We start from the raw sequence: 16,533 nt of genomic DNA on the forward strand, positions 1-16,533 counted from the left end.
TGATGATGAAGGTGATGGTGATGATGATGATGAAGGTGACGATGATGATGATGAAGGTGATGGTGATGATGGTGAAGGTTATGGTGATGATGATGATGATGATGGTGATGGTGATGATGATGATGACGGTGATGATGATGATGATGGTGATGATGATGAAGGTTATGATGGTGGTGATGGTGATGGAGGTGACGGTGATGATGATGATGAAGGTGACAGTGATGATGATGATGATGAAGGTGATGGTGACTGTGATGATGGTGATGATGATGATGGTGATGATGATGATGATGACGATGATGATGAAGGTGATGGTGATGATGATGGTGACTGTGATGATGATGTTGATGATGATTGTGATGATGATGGTGATGATGAAGGTGATGGTGATGATGGTGATGGTGACTGTGATGATGGTGATGATGATGATGATGGTGATGATGGTGGTGATGATGATGATTGTGACTGTGATGATGGTGGTGATGATGATGATGATGATGGTGATGATGGTGATGATGATGATGGTGACTGTGATGATGGTGATGATGGTTATGATGGTGATGATGGTGATGATGATGATGATGATGATGGTGATGATGGTGATGATGATGGTGACTGTGATGATGATGGTGATGATGATGGTGATGATGATGGTGATGAAGGTGATGATGATGGTGACTGTGATGATGGTGATGATGATGATGATGATGGTGATGATGATGGTTACTCTGATGATGATGGTGATGATGATGGTTACTCTGATGATGATGGTGATGATGATGATGATGATGATGGTGATGAAGGTGATGATGATGGTGACAGTGATGATGATGATGGTGATGATGATGGTGATAATGATGATGATGGTGATGAAGGTGATGATGATGGTGACTGTGATGATGGTGATGATGATGATGATGATGGTGATGATGGTGGTGATGATGATGGTGACTGTGATGATGGTGATGATGATGATGATGGTGATGAAGATGATGGTGATGATGATGGTGACTGTGATGATGATGGTGATGATGATGGTGATGATGATGATGATGATGGTGATGAAGGTAATGATGATGGTGACAGTGATGATGATGATGGTGACTGTCATGATGATGGTGATGATGGTGATCATGATGATGATTGTGATGAAGGTGATGATGATGGTGACTGTGATGATGGTGATGATGATGGTGACTGTGATGATGATTGTGATGATGATGGTGATGATGATGATGGTGATGATGATGGTGACTGTGATGATGATGGTGATGATGATGTTGATGATGATGGTGATGAAGGTGATGATGATGGTGACTGTGATGATGGTGATGATGATGATGATGGTGATGATGATGGTGATGAAGGTGATGATGATGGTGACAGTGATGATGGTGATGATGATGGTGACTGTGATGATGATGGTGATGAAGGTGATGATGATGGTGACTGTGATGATGGTGATGATGGTGATGATGGTGATGATGGTGGTGATGATGATGGTGACTGTGATGATGGTTATGATCATGATGGTGATGATGATGATGATGATTGTGATGAAGGTGATGGTGATGATGATGGTGACTGTGATGATGGTGATGATGATGGTGACTGTGATGATGATGGTGGTGATGATGATGATGATGGTGATGATGAAGTTGATGGTGATGATGATGGTGACTGTGATGATGATGGTGATGATGATGATGAAGGTGATGGTGATGATGATGGTGACTGTGATGATGGTGACTGTGATGATGATGGTGATGATGGTGGTGATGATGATGATGGTGACTGTGATGATGGTGATGATGATGATGATGGTGACTGTGATGATGGTGATGATGATGGTGATGATGGTGATGATGATGATGATGATGGTGATGGTGGTGACTGTGATGATGGTGACTGTCATGATGGTGACTGTGATGATGATGGTGATGATGATGGTGACTGTGATGATGGTGATGATGATGATGGTGACTGTGATGATGGTGATGATGATGATGGTGACTGTGATGATGATGATGATGATGATGGTTATGATGGTGATGATGATGATGGTGATGATGATGGTGACTGTGATGATGATGGTGATGATGATGATGATGATGGTGATGATGAAGGTGACTGTGATGATGGTGATGATGATGATGATGTTGATGATGGTGATGGTGATGATGGTGGTGATGATGATGGTGATGATGATGATGGAGACTGATGGTGGTGATGGTGATGATGGTGGTGATGATGATGGTGATGATGATGATGGTGACTGTGATGATGATGATGATGATGATGGTGACTGTGATGATGATGGTGATGATGATGATGATGGTGATGAAGGTGATGGTGATGATGATGATGGTGACTGTGATGATGGTGATGATGATGGTGGTGATGATGATGGTGATGAAGGTGATGATGATGGTGACTGTGATGATGGTGATGATGATGATGATGGTGATGATGATGGTGACTGTGATGATGATGGTGATGATGATGATGATGATGATGGTGATGAAGGTGATGATGATGGTGACAGTGATGATGGTGATGATGATGGTGACTGTCATGATGATGGTGATGATGATGGTGATGATGATGGTGATGAAGGTGATGATGATGGTGACTGTGATGATGGTGATGATGGTGATGATGGTGGTGATGATGATGGTGACTGTGATGATGGTTATGATCATGATGGTGATGATGATGATGATGATGGTGATGAAGGTGATGGTGATGATGATGGTGACTGTGATGATGGTGATGATGATGGTGACTGTGATGATGATGGTGGTGATGATGATGATGATGAAGTTGATGGTGATGATGATGGTGACTGTGATGATGATGGTGATGATGATGATGAAGGTGATGGTGATGATGATGGTGACTGTGATGATGGTGACTGTGATGATGATGGTGATGATGGTGGTGATGATGATGATGGTGACTGTGATGATCGTGATGATGATGATGATGGTGACTGTGATGATGGTGACTGTCATGATGGTGACTGTGATGATGATGGTGATGATGATGGTGACTGTGATGATGGTGATGATGATGATGGTGACTGTGATGATGATGATGATGATGGCGGTGACTGTGATGATGGTGATGATGATGATGGTGACTGTGATGATGATGATGATGGTTATGATGGTGATGATGATGATGGTGATGATGATGGTGACTGTGATGGTGATGATGATGATGATGATGGTGATGATGAAGGTGACTGTGATGATGGTGATGATGTTGATGATGGTGATGGTGATCATGGTGGTGATGATGATGGTGATGATTATGATGGAGACTGATGGTGGTGATGGTGATGATGGTGGTGATGATGATGGTGATGATGATGATGGTGACTGTGATGATGATGATGATGATGATGGTGACTGTGATGATGATGGTGATGATGATGATGATGGTGATGAAGGTGATGGCGATGATGATGATGGTGACTGTGATGATGGTGATGATGATGGTGGTGATGATGATGGTGATGAAGGTGATGATGATGGTGACTGTGATGATGGTGATGATGATGACGATGGTGATGAAGGTGATGGTGATGATGATGATGGTGATGAAGGTGATGATGATGGTCATGAAGGTGATGATGATGGTGACTGTGATGATGGTGATGATGATGATGATGTGATGAAGGTGATGGTGATGATGATGGTGACTGTGATGATGGTGATGATGATGATGGTGATGATGATGATGGTGATGAAGGTGATGGTGATGATGATGGTGACTGTGATGATGATGGTGATGATGATGATGATGATGATGATGGTGATGATGAAGGTGATGGTGATGATGGTGATGGTGACTGTGATGATGGTGATGATGATGGTGATGATGGTGGTGATGATGATGATTGTGACTGTGATGATGGTGTAGATGATGGTGATGATGATGATGGTGACTGTGATGATGGTGATGATGGTGATGATGGTGATGATGATGGTGACTGTGATGATGGTGATGATGATGATGATGATGGTGATGATGATGGTGACTGTGATGATGATGGTGATGATGATGATGATGGTGATGAAGGTGATTATGATGGTGACAGTGATGATGATGATGGTGATGATGATGGTGACTGTCATGATGATGGTGATGATGATGGTGATAATGATGATGATGGTGATGAAGGTGATGATGATGGTGACTGTGATGATGGTGATGATGATGATGACTGTGATGATGGTGATGATGATGGTGATGATGATGGTGACTGTGATGATGGTGATGATGATGATGATGATGGTGATGAAGATGATGGTGATGATGATGGTGACTGTGATGATGGTGATGATGATGATGATGGTGATGATGAAGGTGATGGTGATGATGATGGTGACTGTGATGATGATGGTGATGATGATGATGAAGGTGATGGTGATGATGATGGTGACTGTGATGATGATGGTGATGATGATGGTGACTGTGATGATGGTGATGATGATGATGATGGTGACTGTGATGATGGTGATGATGATGGTGATGATGGTGATGATGATGATGATGATGGTGATGGTGGTGACTGTGATGATGGTGGTGATGATGATGGTGACTGTGATGAAGGTGGTGATGATGGTGATGATGGTGATGATGGTGATGATGATGATGATGATGGTGATGGTGGTGACTGTGATGATGATGATGATGGTGATAATGGTGATGATGATGATGATGGTGATGATGATGGTGACTGTGATGATGGTGATGATGATGATGGTGGTGATGATGATGGTGATGATGATGGTGACTGTGATGATGATGATGATGATGGTGATGATGGTGGTGACTGTGATGATGGTGATGATGATGGTGATGATGGTGATGATGATGGTGATGATGATGGTGACTGTGATGATGATGATGGTGACTGTGATGATGGTGATGATGGTGATCATCATCACCATTTGTCACATCCCTCATCCCCCCTGGTGAACAGACCATTGAGAATGAGGCTACACTGTAAAGCGCTTTGAGTATCTAAGATAATACACAATATTTTTAAAAATAGCATTCATACTAAATACATATACAGTAAATAGCAATCCTACTAATGGGGTTGTCACAGTGTAGCAACACTAAAAAAACAGGGTATTATGAATGTAATTCTACTCCTAATATTGGGTGGTGTGTTTTCTGCAGGTCCGGCAGCAGGGAGGATTCCTCTCGTCTGTTGCTGCGTCGTCTCCTCTCCAGTGTTACTTTGAGGACTCGTTCCAGCAGCCTGGACCGCTTCACCATCGGACCCCCCTCCACTGTGTTGGACCCCACCTCATCTGAACGTGCATGCACAGGTCACAGGAGGTCATCCTGCCCATCCAAGAAATTGCCACCTGCTCTGTTGTTAGGAGGGGTGAGAAGTTATGTTCTCTGATTGACAAATTATTTGCAACATCTCACATTCGAAGGCAGCACTGCACGCTGGCTGATTCATGACTCTTCAGCACCATACAGTTAACATTGGCTTGACTTGACCTCTTCGCAGTAGGGTGCTAATGATGCTATGGACTGACATTCATCACAGTAACTATGTTGTAGACATTGGAGTCATTCATGGCATGTCAGACCTCACCTGTTGAATCCTGTCTGTCCACCAGAGGTCACCCAATCTGCAGTTGAGGAAGTCATTGTCGGTTCAGAGTTTTGAGGAGGGAGATCACTCACCTGACTACTGGCCAGCTGCTGATTGGTAACACACCTGTCTGTCTTTCTGGATTTGTCTTTCTGCTGGTCAACGGCCATTTACTCTGTCTGTTCACCTTTGTCCCAGTGTCCTGAAACAATGTCCACTTACGGAGGACGTGGGCCATCCCAGCTCGCTGCATACTGTTGGTCGGGTTCTTCAGGTTGGTTCTGATGGAACCTTTCTGTTGAAGCTAAGTTGACTGAAGAATGGAACCTTTGGCTTCCTGGTCAGCAAAGGCAGAGGACGAGGTGATGTTGGTACTGCAGTACTACAGCTACTACTGAAAAGTACTACAGCTTCTACAACTGTAAAAGGATGAGGCGAAAATGGCACTGCAGCCCATTCACATGTCGGCTGCTGTGCAGACTGACAGGGTTCTGCTGTGCCTCCAGTAATGAAGAGTCCTGGTGACTCATTGCAGGAGAGTCTCTAAAGTTCAGAGTAACAGAGACTGCTCCAGGAGGTCTCTTGGATTTGCAGCATTGTCCTCAAATGAGCCGCTATTGTGACACTCCATGGTAATATTCTTTATACTGGTTTTACACATCCAAAGCTCAGGTTTCGACTCTTCTTCTTTCTTCTAACTGTTAGGTTTGTGTGTTGGGTTTAAGGACTAATTATGCCAACATGGTGCGTGTCTTCTGCAGGTGTCTACATGGATGACACAGAGAAGCTTTACACAGGATTACTAGCAGTTGGAGACGAGATCCTGGAGGTGAATGGGCAGGAAGTGGCCCGCCTCACTCTGGACCAGGTGACCCTTCTGTTGACCAAGAACACCTCTACGACTGTGCAGGGCTTCCAACGTTTGAGGTCACTGCCATCGTAGCCCCATCTCTCCCTGAGACTGGCTACCACTGCCACGCTGCAAGCTAACAAGTTCCATGATGGGAAGATGACCAGTTTCCCAGATCAGCAGGCGTGCAGCTGTGACTGCTGGTGAAGTGACGTCAGCATCAAGCATGTTTGTATCATTTAAATGAAAACCAGTGCAGAACATCGACCTGCTTGTGTAGCGTAGCCGGCTGTGAAACGGTGAACGACTATGACAACAGAAATTAAGAATATGAGGATTCAAGCTTGTCTTTTCGGGGGGACTGCAGATGAAACATAGCAGTTCCATGCATTGATATAAAAAAAATTAACACTTAAAAATACAATTATGGATGTATTTTTAGAGACCAAATGTACTCACTTCTCTCTTCATCGGTGAACCCAGAACATTCATGTACATTTGGTGGATCAAAACATCTACAAGGTTACTCCTTCCTTCAATTCTGACACAAAATATTGATGACTGAATGGCTGCTGTTAATTTGATGATTTTTTAGATTTTGTATTTTTATTTGAATATAATCTCAATAAATTACTTCAATCAATCTCTACTCAACAGTTTGGAAATCCATTTATTGTTGACAGACACTGACAAACCCAGCTGGTCAACCCTGTGGTGCATTCAGCTGCCACAGGTCTGTTCCATGTCAGTGACACTTGAAGGGCTTCACATGATGAGCAGCACGAAGAAACACAAAGCCGCTGAGCAGGGTTCTCAAAGTGTGGTCTGAGACCCACACAGGCCTTCCACTTAATGGTCCAAAACAATGATTTTTCTGCCTGTTACTTATTTAATATTTTTATAATATTTTATTTTTTTTATTTTTTTGAAAGAAATCAAAATATGAAGTTTTTCACATTTTGATAAGCATGAGTGTGCAGAAGAGAAGGTAACCCTTTTATATTACTTTTAACAACTTTTTTGGTTTCAAAACACTGAATATCTGAAAAGAAATGACTCACATGTCACCACATCATGGAGTGAGGCCGTTATTACACGTGTTGATCGTCACGCTTTGGCGTCTGTAAACGCCTGAGTACCGACAATAAACAACCTCACTTGAGGTTGATGATATGGGAGGACGCCATTGGATCCACTGTGACGCACTGGTTTTGAAAACAAGCTGCTATCCACTACGCAGTTAAGAGCACAACTGAGGTGGAATTTCCAAGAAACGGTAGAGGGAACGGAAAGGAACCTCAGTGTAGATGGAAGAAAATAAAAGCATAAGGGGGATAAAATGAACCAATTAAGGAGCAAAAAACACACAATAAGGAAACAAAATAAACATGTCAGTTGAAAAAAATACAACAAAAACACGTCCATGGAACAAATCAAATATGTGAAGGACACAAAATAAACACCTGGAGAACAAAACAAACCCACGAGTACAGTGCAGCGGAGACCAATTCAGTCATTTAAAGTCAAAAAACAAAACTATCTGTAAACGGAAAATATCAGCAAGTTACGGTTAGTGTTTTTGTGTTCTTGTTACTTCTGTTCAAGCAAAACAGAGATTTAAGAGTCAGAGTTAAAATGGGTTCAAATGGAGTTGAGCTTGAGTTGAGCTTGAGTTGAGCCTGAGTTAAACCACGGCCAAAATGAGTTACAGTGGAGTTGCTGGTTCAATGACCCGTTACCAAAGGACAAATGCAGTCTCAATAATATTGTGAAAATCCACTCCAAGATTATTGGAAGTACACAGAGACTCCGTTTCTTTGTATGACCAACAGATTGTGAGTGTATTCAATCTTCCAGAGCTGACCCTGGCATGTGCATTCTCACGGTTGCAGTCTCGGTGTAGGTGTGCCTTACCTGTGGGGAGTAGGTAGGGCTTATATTTGGGCTGTGGGTAGGGCATAGTTAGGCCTGACCTGTGGGGTGTAGGTAGGGCTTATATTTGGGCTGTGGGTAGGCCATAGTTAGGCCTGACCTGTGGGGTGTAGGTAGGGCTTATATTTGGGCTGTGGGTAGGCCATAGTTAGGCCTGACCTGTGGGGTGTAGGTAGGGCTTATATTTGGGCTGTGGGTAGGCCATAGTTAGGCCTGACCTGTGGGGTGTAGGTAGGGCTTATATTTGGGCTGTGGGTAGGCCATAGTTAGGCCTGACCTGTGGGGTGTAGGTAGGGCTTATATTTGGGCTGTGGGTAGGCCATAGTTAGGCCTGACCTGTGGGGTGTAGGTAGGGCTTATATTTGGGCTGTGGGTAGGCCATAGTTAGGCCTGACCTGTGGGGTTTAGGTAGGGCTTATATTTGGGCTGTGGGTAGGCCATAGTTAGGCCTGACCTGTGGGGTGTAGGTAGGGCTTATATTTGGGCTGTGGGTAGGCCATAGTTAGGCCTGACCTGTGGGGTGTAGGTAGGGCTTATATTTGGGCTGTGGGTAGGCCATAGTTAGGCCTGACCTGTGGGGTGTAGGTAGGGCTTATATTTGGGCTGTGGGTAGGCCATAGTTAGGCCTGACCTGTGGGGTGTAGGTAGGGTTGACCTTCAGGTTGCTGAACCACACCTAACAACACTTTGTTAGGGTTATGTGTATTCTTGATGTTATATGTACGCATTGAGACTTGTTGTTGAAGGGTTGCTGTGAATCGTCATGTTTCATTGCTTAGGGTTAACAAAGTTGTCTTTGAAATTGGTTCAAGTAGAGGAAAACTGGACTTTAAATGGAATTAAACTGGTTTGTGTCAGAGCCCTTTAAACAAAAACCCAAACAAAAATGACCCTGGCGACAGGATTCAAAAGTTAAACACACCCCAAATGTCTCTTCAGTCCACTTGAGTTGAGGTTGGTTCAACAGAGTATAGTATAGTCTAGGTGGGTTCAGGGGAGTCCCAGTGGGTCTGGTTAAATCCAATAGAGTCCCAGGTGGGTCCAGTATAGTCCAGATCATCAGAGGATGATGAGGAGGAGGATGATGACAAACAGGATGGCGAGCAACACACCGATAGCACACCACTGCCGGCGATCTGCACACGCACACACACACACACACACACACACACACACACACACACACACACACACACACACACACACACACACAAGTGTAACGGAGCTGTGATTGGTGACTATCATCATTATTTCTAAGATAATCAAAACTTGACACGAGTATGACATCAGAGCAGCGCCATCTGGACTAAATATGTCGTGTTGCCAGGCACTTTACCGCTGGTCATGTGGGACACTTTGGCCAATTTCTTCATGACATTGTCCAGTCTAGACTGAGTGTTGTCCACTTCATGGCTGAAGTCATCCAACATCCTGGAAGTCAAGACAAAGACAATTCATCGGTCCTTGTAGCTTTGATGATACAATCACAACACACATCTTGAGACAAGGACACAAAAACACACATTTAGAACACAGACAACCAAAAGGCTAAACAGGCTACATAGTTTTAGTGAAAATATCAAAGCTCCATGATGCCAGCTACATGGTGAGAACTAACTGATGGTACAGGGACTTGCTGGGTCGCCACTTCAGCCCGGGAAGTAGAGCTGCAGAGGTCCTCGAGGTGTGCGGCCTTTAGGGCATTTCAGGCGCAAATCACTGTCAATGGCTCATGGTTAGAACACCTTCATGAGCATGTACCATTAGAATGAATCAAAACAAGACCTGGGTGACATCCACACTGTATTGCCAACGACCAAAATGTGAACTACTTTTCACAACAGAAGAAACCACAGTGCTGCGTTGTTTTACAACATAAAAGGGATTTTTTAGTTGCTCAGGAAACAAAGTCCTGGAATCCTGGCTGTGGCCAAGTGGTCCAGACAACTGGGGAAGAACGTCTGAGGTAAACTCCATCTTCAGGTGCAAAAAAGAATGATTGTATCGTTTTTACAATCATAAAGGCGGTAAAATCACTTACCGTATTTTCTGCACTATAAGGCACAAAAAACCTTGCATTTTCTCAAAAACTGACAGTGCGCCTTATAATCCGATGCGCCTTATATATGGATAAATATTGGTTAATTATGGCTACCATAGTCAGGGGGCGTCGCCGAAGTAATGGCGGTAAAAATGGTATTGTCAATGAACTTCAAGACAACAACGGCAACACAGACTTGGATAATGACGACTTTGACGAGACGGAACCGGGCACGTTGGATGCCGTACCCGTCCAACTGTTCAACTCGGACGCTGAAGAGGAAGAATTCGATGGATTTGTGGATGAGGAATGAACTGAAAGAGTGAGCTTTACGTGTTTCTTTCACGTGTTTACAACTGAACGAGGCTGGGAGATATTGTGAATATGGACATTAACGTTTGAACAACGTTCAGTTATTTAGTTATTGTTATTTGCACTATTTTGAGAGTTACTATATTGTGATGGCACTAGCGTTTGATTGACCGTAGCGGTATCAGACTGTTTCTTTTACGTTTTTACTGAATCAGGGAAAAGTTCCCCTCCACATTTGTGAATGCACCAACTTGTTTTGGGCGTGAGTTTTCAGAACGTTGGTTTGTATTCTATTAATAAGGTTTGACCGACTGACTTATTGGACTGTTTTGTTGACGTTCTCTTTAGCGCAGCTCCATCTACTGGTTTCATAATGCAACCCCAGCCACTACAGTCGTTTGTATTCTATGCGCCTTACAATGCGGTGCGCCCTACAAACAGTTTTAAAATAGGCCGTTCATTGAGGGTGCGCCTTATAGTGCGGAAAATACGGTACATAATCAGTGACGAGCAACAAGACGAATCCATGATGCTCCAAGTCCACCCTGCATTCAGTCATGCATGAGGACTACAAAGTATATAACCTTACTTTGTTACCAAAAACTTTGCATAATGAATACATGCAGAGCCAGCTAGGTTGAATATTTAGCCAGTTTAACCTGCTCCAAGTTTCCACTGTGCCCACCTGTCGGCGTGTCCGCCGTGCCGGCTCCTGCTCCTGCAGCTTCAGCATCCTGACCACCACCCGCCCTCCCACTCTGAAGAGGTCTGTTAGTTTGGCAGCATTTTGCTGTAGCAGCTTTTTCTTTAATCTCATCTTTTCTGCTCCGCCCATTTCTTTCTCACCTGTCTTCTTTCTTTTTGACATTTTTTCTCTCGCTCTCCATCACGTTCACGCCACAAAAACAGCTGACTGAGACTGATTGGGATGAAAGAGAAACCAAACCAACTGAGCCAAATAGCCAATCAGATTTCAGCAAAATTCTCAGGTCAGACAGGACCAGACAGGGAGCGCCACAGCGACGCCCAAGGGACCGCAAACCCCAGCAGACGTGTCTCCCTCGGTGTGGCAGGCTAGCATGCTGAGCATGTTGCTTGCTTTGTGACATTTTTATGAAGGCTGCTACAGTGCTAGCTTAATAAAAGATAATCACGTATATTGGAAATTATATAGACCTGTTAAAAAAAAACAACACTTTTTTTTTCTTCCTCTGCAGCCCAGCCTGCCTGGGCTGAACCGGCCTTTTCAGGAATTGTCCCCCTTTTCCCAGTGGCCAGGGCATCCCTGCAATGGTACTCGATAATACTGGCTAACGTGGCATCAACTACGTGATGGTGCTACATGCTATTAGTGACGTGACGTTAGCAACATGAAATTGGCTAACAATATCCCCTAACACAATATGAGCATTAGCTTCATGATGTTCACTGACATGACATTCGCTATGTGAAGAGGACACGTTGAGTTACTGCGAAGGGTTGTTTTACATCACAATCCCCTGAGCTCGTGTGTGCGTGCGTGTGTGTGTGCGCGCGCGCGTGTGTGTGTGTGCGTGCGTGCACATATTTAACGCTGAGGTCACTGACGTATCAACACAACTGATAACTGATGGAATTCTTGAACGATAGGGCTTCAGGGGGTAGGGTCAGTCTGAGAGGCATTTGGCACAGTGAGTGTGAGCAGACAGTTCTGATTGGTCCAGGAAACTGCTTAGGTAAAGGTTCTTACACGGCTTGTTCATCCAGCTCCATGCCGATCCTCTCTGACATGTTCTTCAGGACACCAATAGTTCCGGACACCAGTTCCAGCTGCTCATCCTGCTGCTCTGCAATCAGCTGATGGATACACAAATCAGCTGATATCTGAGACAGGAAACTGGGTTTTCTTCAGCTAAAAATGAAACCCCCCTTATCACCTGAGAAGAAACCTAAAAGTGGTGTTTTACTTGTGGGCTAACAGGTAACACCACAATCATCCACTGGTCAATCCTGCTGTGAGGGGAAAGGAGGGTTGCGTCATTGATGTTTATGCATAAATAACCACACTGCGTCCTCTACCGTTGTTTCTGGGGTACATGATGACCTCAAATCATGATGACATGACACCTTTGTCACTGTCACTATCAGCCTAGTGACATCACACCTCAAAGGATCAGATGCGTGTTGACAGTAAACCATAAAAATGAAAATGAAAATCACTTTTATGTAGTGGACTGGTTAAAAACCAGAAAAATAGCAGAATAATCCCTCCTGCAGCCCTGACTCCTCGTCTCCGGCTCAAGTCCCTCATCATGTTGCTGAACATGTTCGCCCGCCAAGCCCACGGCAGGCGTCCAGCACCTCTGTCCTCAAGTGCTACCCAAGTTTGTTAGCTTGCTAGGGGCCTGAGTGTAGTCTCCTCTAATGCCGCCCTCCTGTAGCTGTTGGACCAACTTTTCCAGCAGCAGCCCGTCTTTAACCATCCCTGTCGTGAGGCAAAAAAAATTGTCCTCAGCTCTTGGTGCCAGTAGAGCGCAGACCTCACGGCCTCCCCATTTCACACTCATCCTTTTTGTAAAGCTGGATGCTGGTTGGCTGATTTTCTTCTGAGATTTGTTACGTTTTACCATAAAAAAATACACGGCGTTCAGTATCACAGCCCTGACCGGCCCACGCTGTTCCATTTACCGACATCCACCCTAATTCTACCTATGACGCGGCTCTGATACCTCCTCCTGAGGCAGGTTATTGGCAGGGCAGCGCAGACCCCCCATGTAAACTCATGTTTAACTGGCTGTGTGACTGGCTGGTACTGGTCAGGTGTTGATGAAATCACACCTCGGTCACGGGGACTGATCGGGCCGTTGTACCTGCTGCTGAACCTGTTGCTCCTCGATGAACTGGGCATTGGCGTTTTGCAGCTGGCGGTCAAGGCGGCTGTATTTATCGGGACCCGGCTGCCAGATTGGACCCTGAGCACCGCTGTCACCCAGCAAAGCCTAGTTGTCAGGAAAACACATGTCAACATGGCGCCAGTGTGTGCAGCGTGGGGTATTATGGTCTGTGTTACCTGCTTGTTCTTCCCATTGATGGACGCTGGGGTCGACATCTGCTCCTTCATTTCCTTCAAGAGAGACAGAGTTTGCTCACACTCACCAGTGGTGGCGATGTTCAGTGAGAAATACCGACGCTACCTTGACGGTGAGCCTGGTGCTGGTGATGAACGCCTTCCTCTTTGCCAGCTCTGCTGCATCCAGGTTGAATTTCTTTGGGTTGGACTCAACAATGCGTTCACTGATCGTTAAGAAAAAACACAACTTCAAATATTCACCTTCAACCATGCAGGTCACACGATGAACCGCCTTTAAAGGATATTGATGGTCTCGTCAAGGTCCTCCAGATCCCACTCGATGGAGCGCAAGCTGTTCCGCAGCTCATTGGTTGTCCAGTCCATCTCCTCCTTTGAGGCTCCACCCCCTTCCTGCAGCAACTCGCTCCATCTGTGATGAAGGCTCTGAGCTGCATTGACTGCCTTCTGCACCTCCCTGTTCACCCCAACATGACGTCGCCAACAACAAGAGGAGAAACAGCTCATCATCAATTCACTCAATCACATTTCATCTTCTTTCTCATCGAATCTCTTCACTCCACCATTTTGTCAAGTTGCAAACAAAAAAACTCACGTTTTGTCCTACGTAACCCTAACGTTAACGTAAACCTCATGCACAACGTGTGTCAGCAGTTCAGATCACTTGAAGAAATGTTGTCATCAGAAGAGTTTGATCATGTGATAGCTGAACAGATGTAAATCATTCCAGCTGAAATGTCTCAGTGCCGATGGAGCTGTCAGACAGGTGCCATACATAGGTGGAGGTCCAGGTTCGATTCATTCAGCGTCAGATTCATGGGTTGGAACCCACAGGTTTGGCCTCACTAGCTGGAGTTCTGAGTGAGCTAAGAGTTTGTTAGCTTTGCATAGCATCATCAGGGGCCTGTGATATTCCCTTTATCCATCCACCCATCATCCCTCCATCCATCATCCCTCCCTCCATGTTCTCCCTCTTCTCCTGTTGAGGGTGGTGGGGGTGGAGCCTATCCCAGCAGCCTTCCCCCTGGACAGGTCACCAGTCCATGGCAGGGCCAACACATAGAGACAGACAACCATTGGCTCTCCCAGCCACGCCTACGGTCAATTTAGAGTCTGGATTAACCTGGTCCCTCTTGATGTCTTTGGACTGTGGAGGAAGCTGGAGTACCAGAGAGAACCCAGCAGGAACAGGGAGAACATGGAGACTCACCCAGAAAGACCCCGTGCTGCAGCCGGGGCTCCTCCCACAACCTTCTTGATGGGGGGCCACAGGGAGGACCACTGCTCCACCCACAACCTTCTTGCTGGGGGCCACAGGGAGGACCACTGCTCCACCGGGCCGCCTGACTGTGATATTTTTCAAAATTCATTTTTTATAATTAATTAATCTTAGCCCTGAACCAACACCCTCAGAATGATTAGATTCCATTTCTTTTATTTTCCACTGGACAGTTAGAAGTTGGGCAGCGTGGTTCAGAGGTAGAGTGGCTGTCTAACAACTGAAGGGTCGCTGGTTCGATCCCCACTTCCCCTGGTGACCATGTCCAAGCGTCCTTGAGCAAGATACTGAACCCCTTATTGCTCCTGATGGCCCTGAGACGGACTGGTGACCCATCCAGGGTGAACCACGCCTCTCACCCAATGACAGAAGGGATTAGGCTCCACCCCCGCCACCCCTCCACGACCCTTAACGGATAAGCGAAGTAGAAAATGGATGGATGGCTGGAAGGACAGCTAGAAGTTAAGATGAGGTCATCACCGCAAAATGCCTTATCATGTTTTCGTAAACTACCGGTTTCCCTTCATTCACTTTAGTGACGTCACTGAGAGACGAGCTGTTTTATCACGTTCGTGTTCCGTGGATGCGCTAAGATTTCACGTGACCACTTGAAACGGTTCCGATGACACAATTAATAATAATAATAATAATACCAACGGGAGGATGCCCGTGCTCATGGACGCCCTGTGTGCTAACACCATGCTAACAGACGCAGACTGCACAACAGAGCACCGTTAGCATCCCGGTTAGCTCGCTGCTACTCGGTCTGAGGAAAGACCTCCAGTTCAAACCACTTCCGATAGTCTGGTTAAACTTCTGTTTCAAACTGGTCCCTGTCTGGTTATATCTCTGCTTAGGTATGAAGTGGTTCATAAGCTAAATTTGTTTAGCAACTGGCTCCCAGGCTGCGCTAGCTAACACTAGCACTCGCTTGCTGTGAATATTTCTAACCCTTTCACGACGAAGAACGGGTCTTCCATGGACATGCTGCCGATTTGGATCAGTCCTGGATCAGTCCCAGCGGAGCTCCATCACACAGAACGACGGATCCGGACTCGCTTCACCGGCCTTGTTCACTTTAATGCGACTGACTTTGTTTACATGAGGCGGCGACTCTGTAACGGAAACTGACCGATGATGTCACACACACGCACGCACACACGCACGTTAAACGGTGGTGTGTTGTCTCAGACAGAGTAAATATGAGTGGGTAACTAAAGTGCCATGTTGGCTCCGTTGTCCGTCTGTTTGACGCAGGTTTGAGGCTCGGTAACTGAAGTAGATCCCGGGCCCCTCCTGTCCTCCAGCTATGAGGGACACGTGTCACTGGACTGGTCAGGTCTGTTTGTCTCAGAATCAGAACCAGTGCAGTGACTTAGTCCGGTCTCTTCAGTATAACAACGCACATTCAAAGATGGAAGGAACG

The 16,533-nt window shown here is 45.5% G+C and overlaps 2 protein-coding genes across 3 annotated transcripts in view; one reads left to right on the forward strand and one right to left on the reverse strand.

The window, feature by feature from the left end:
- LOC147249330 (uncharacterized) overlaps window positions 1-7,107 on the forward strand; it is a 16,627-nt gene extending 9,520 nt beyond the window's left edge. The window contains exons 4-7 of one of the 2 annotated variants that reach the window (XM_086223268.1): window positions 5,197-5,407; window positions 5,652-5,743; window positions 5,825-5,988; window positions 6,388-7,107. In XM_086223268.1, the coding sequence (XP_086079394.1) occupies window positions 5,197-5,407; window positions 5,652-5,743; window positions 5,825-5,939 (418 nt within the window). In that variant the 3' untranslated portion in view covers window positions 5,940-5,988; window positions 6,388-7,107. The remainder of the gene's footprint in view (window positions 1-5,196; window positions 5,408-5,651; window positions 5,744-5,824; window positions 5,989-6,387) is intronic. The other variant, XM_086223267.1, reaches the window with a different exon arrangement.
- Window positions 7,108-9,154: 2,047 nt separating this feature from the next.
- stx6 (syntaxin 6) lies at window positions 9,155-16,332 on the reverse strand. The gene is made up of 8 exons (XM_086223273.1): window positions 16,059-16,332; window positions 14,116-14,285; window positions 13,935-14,029; window positions 13,811-13,864; window positions 13,611-13,739; window positions 12,491-12,597; window positions 9,745-9,839; window positions 9,155-9,544 (listed from the first exon to the last, which is right to left on the reverse strand). Exons 1-8 carry the CDS (start codon window positions 16,091-16,093, stop codon window positions 9,468-9,470), a joined length of 762 nt encoding a protein of 253 aa, XP_086079399.1. The 5' UTR covers window positions 16,094-16,332; the 3' UTR covers window positions 9,155-9,467.
- Between the last annotated feature and the right edge of the window lie 201 nt (window positions 16,333-16,533).

The sequence above is a fragment of the Aulostomus chinensis genome, chromosome 14, assembly GCF_037954235.1.
Source record: "Aulostomus chinensis isolate RoL2024-O1b breed Wild chromosome 14, RoL_Achi_v1.0, whole genome shotgun sequence".
Taxonomy (NCBI): domain Eukaryota; kingdom Metazoa; phylum Chordata; class Actinopteri; order Syngnathiformes; family Aulostomidae; genus Aulostomus; species Aulostomus chinensis.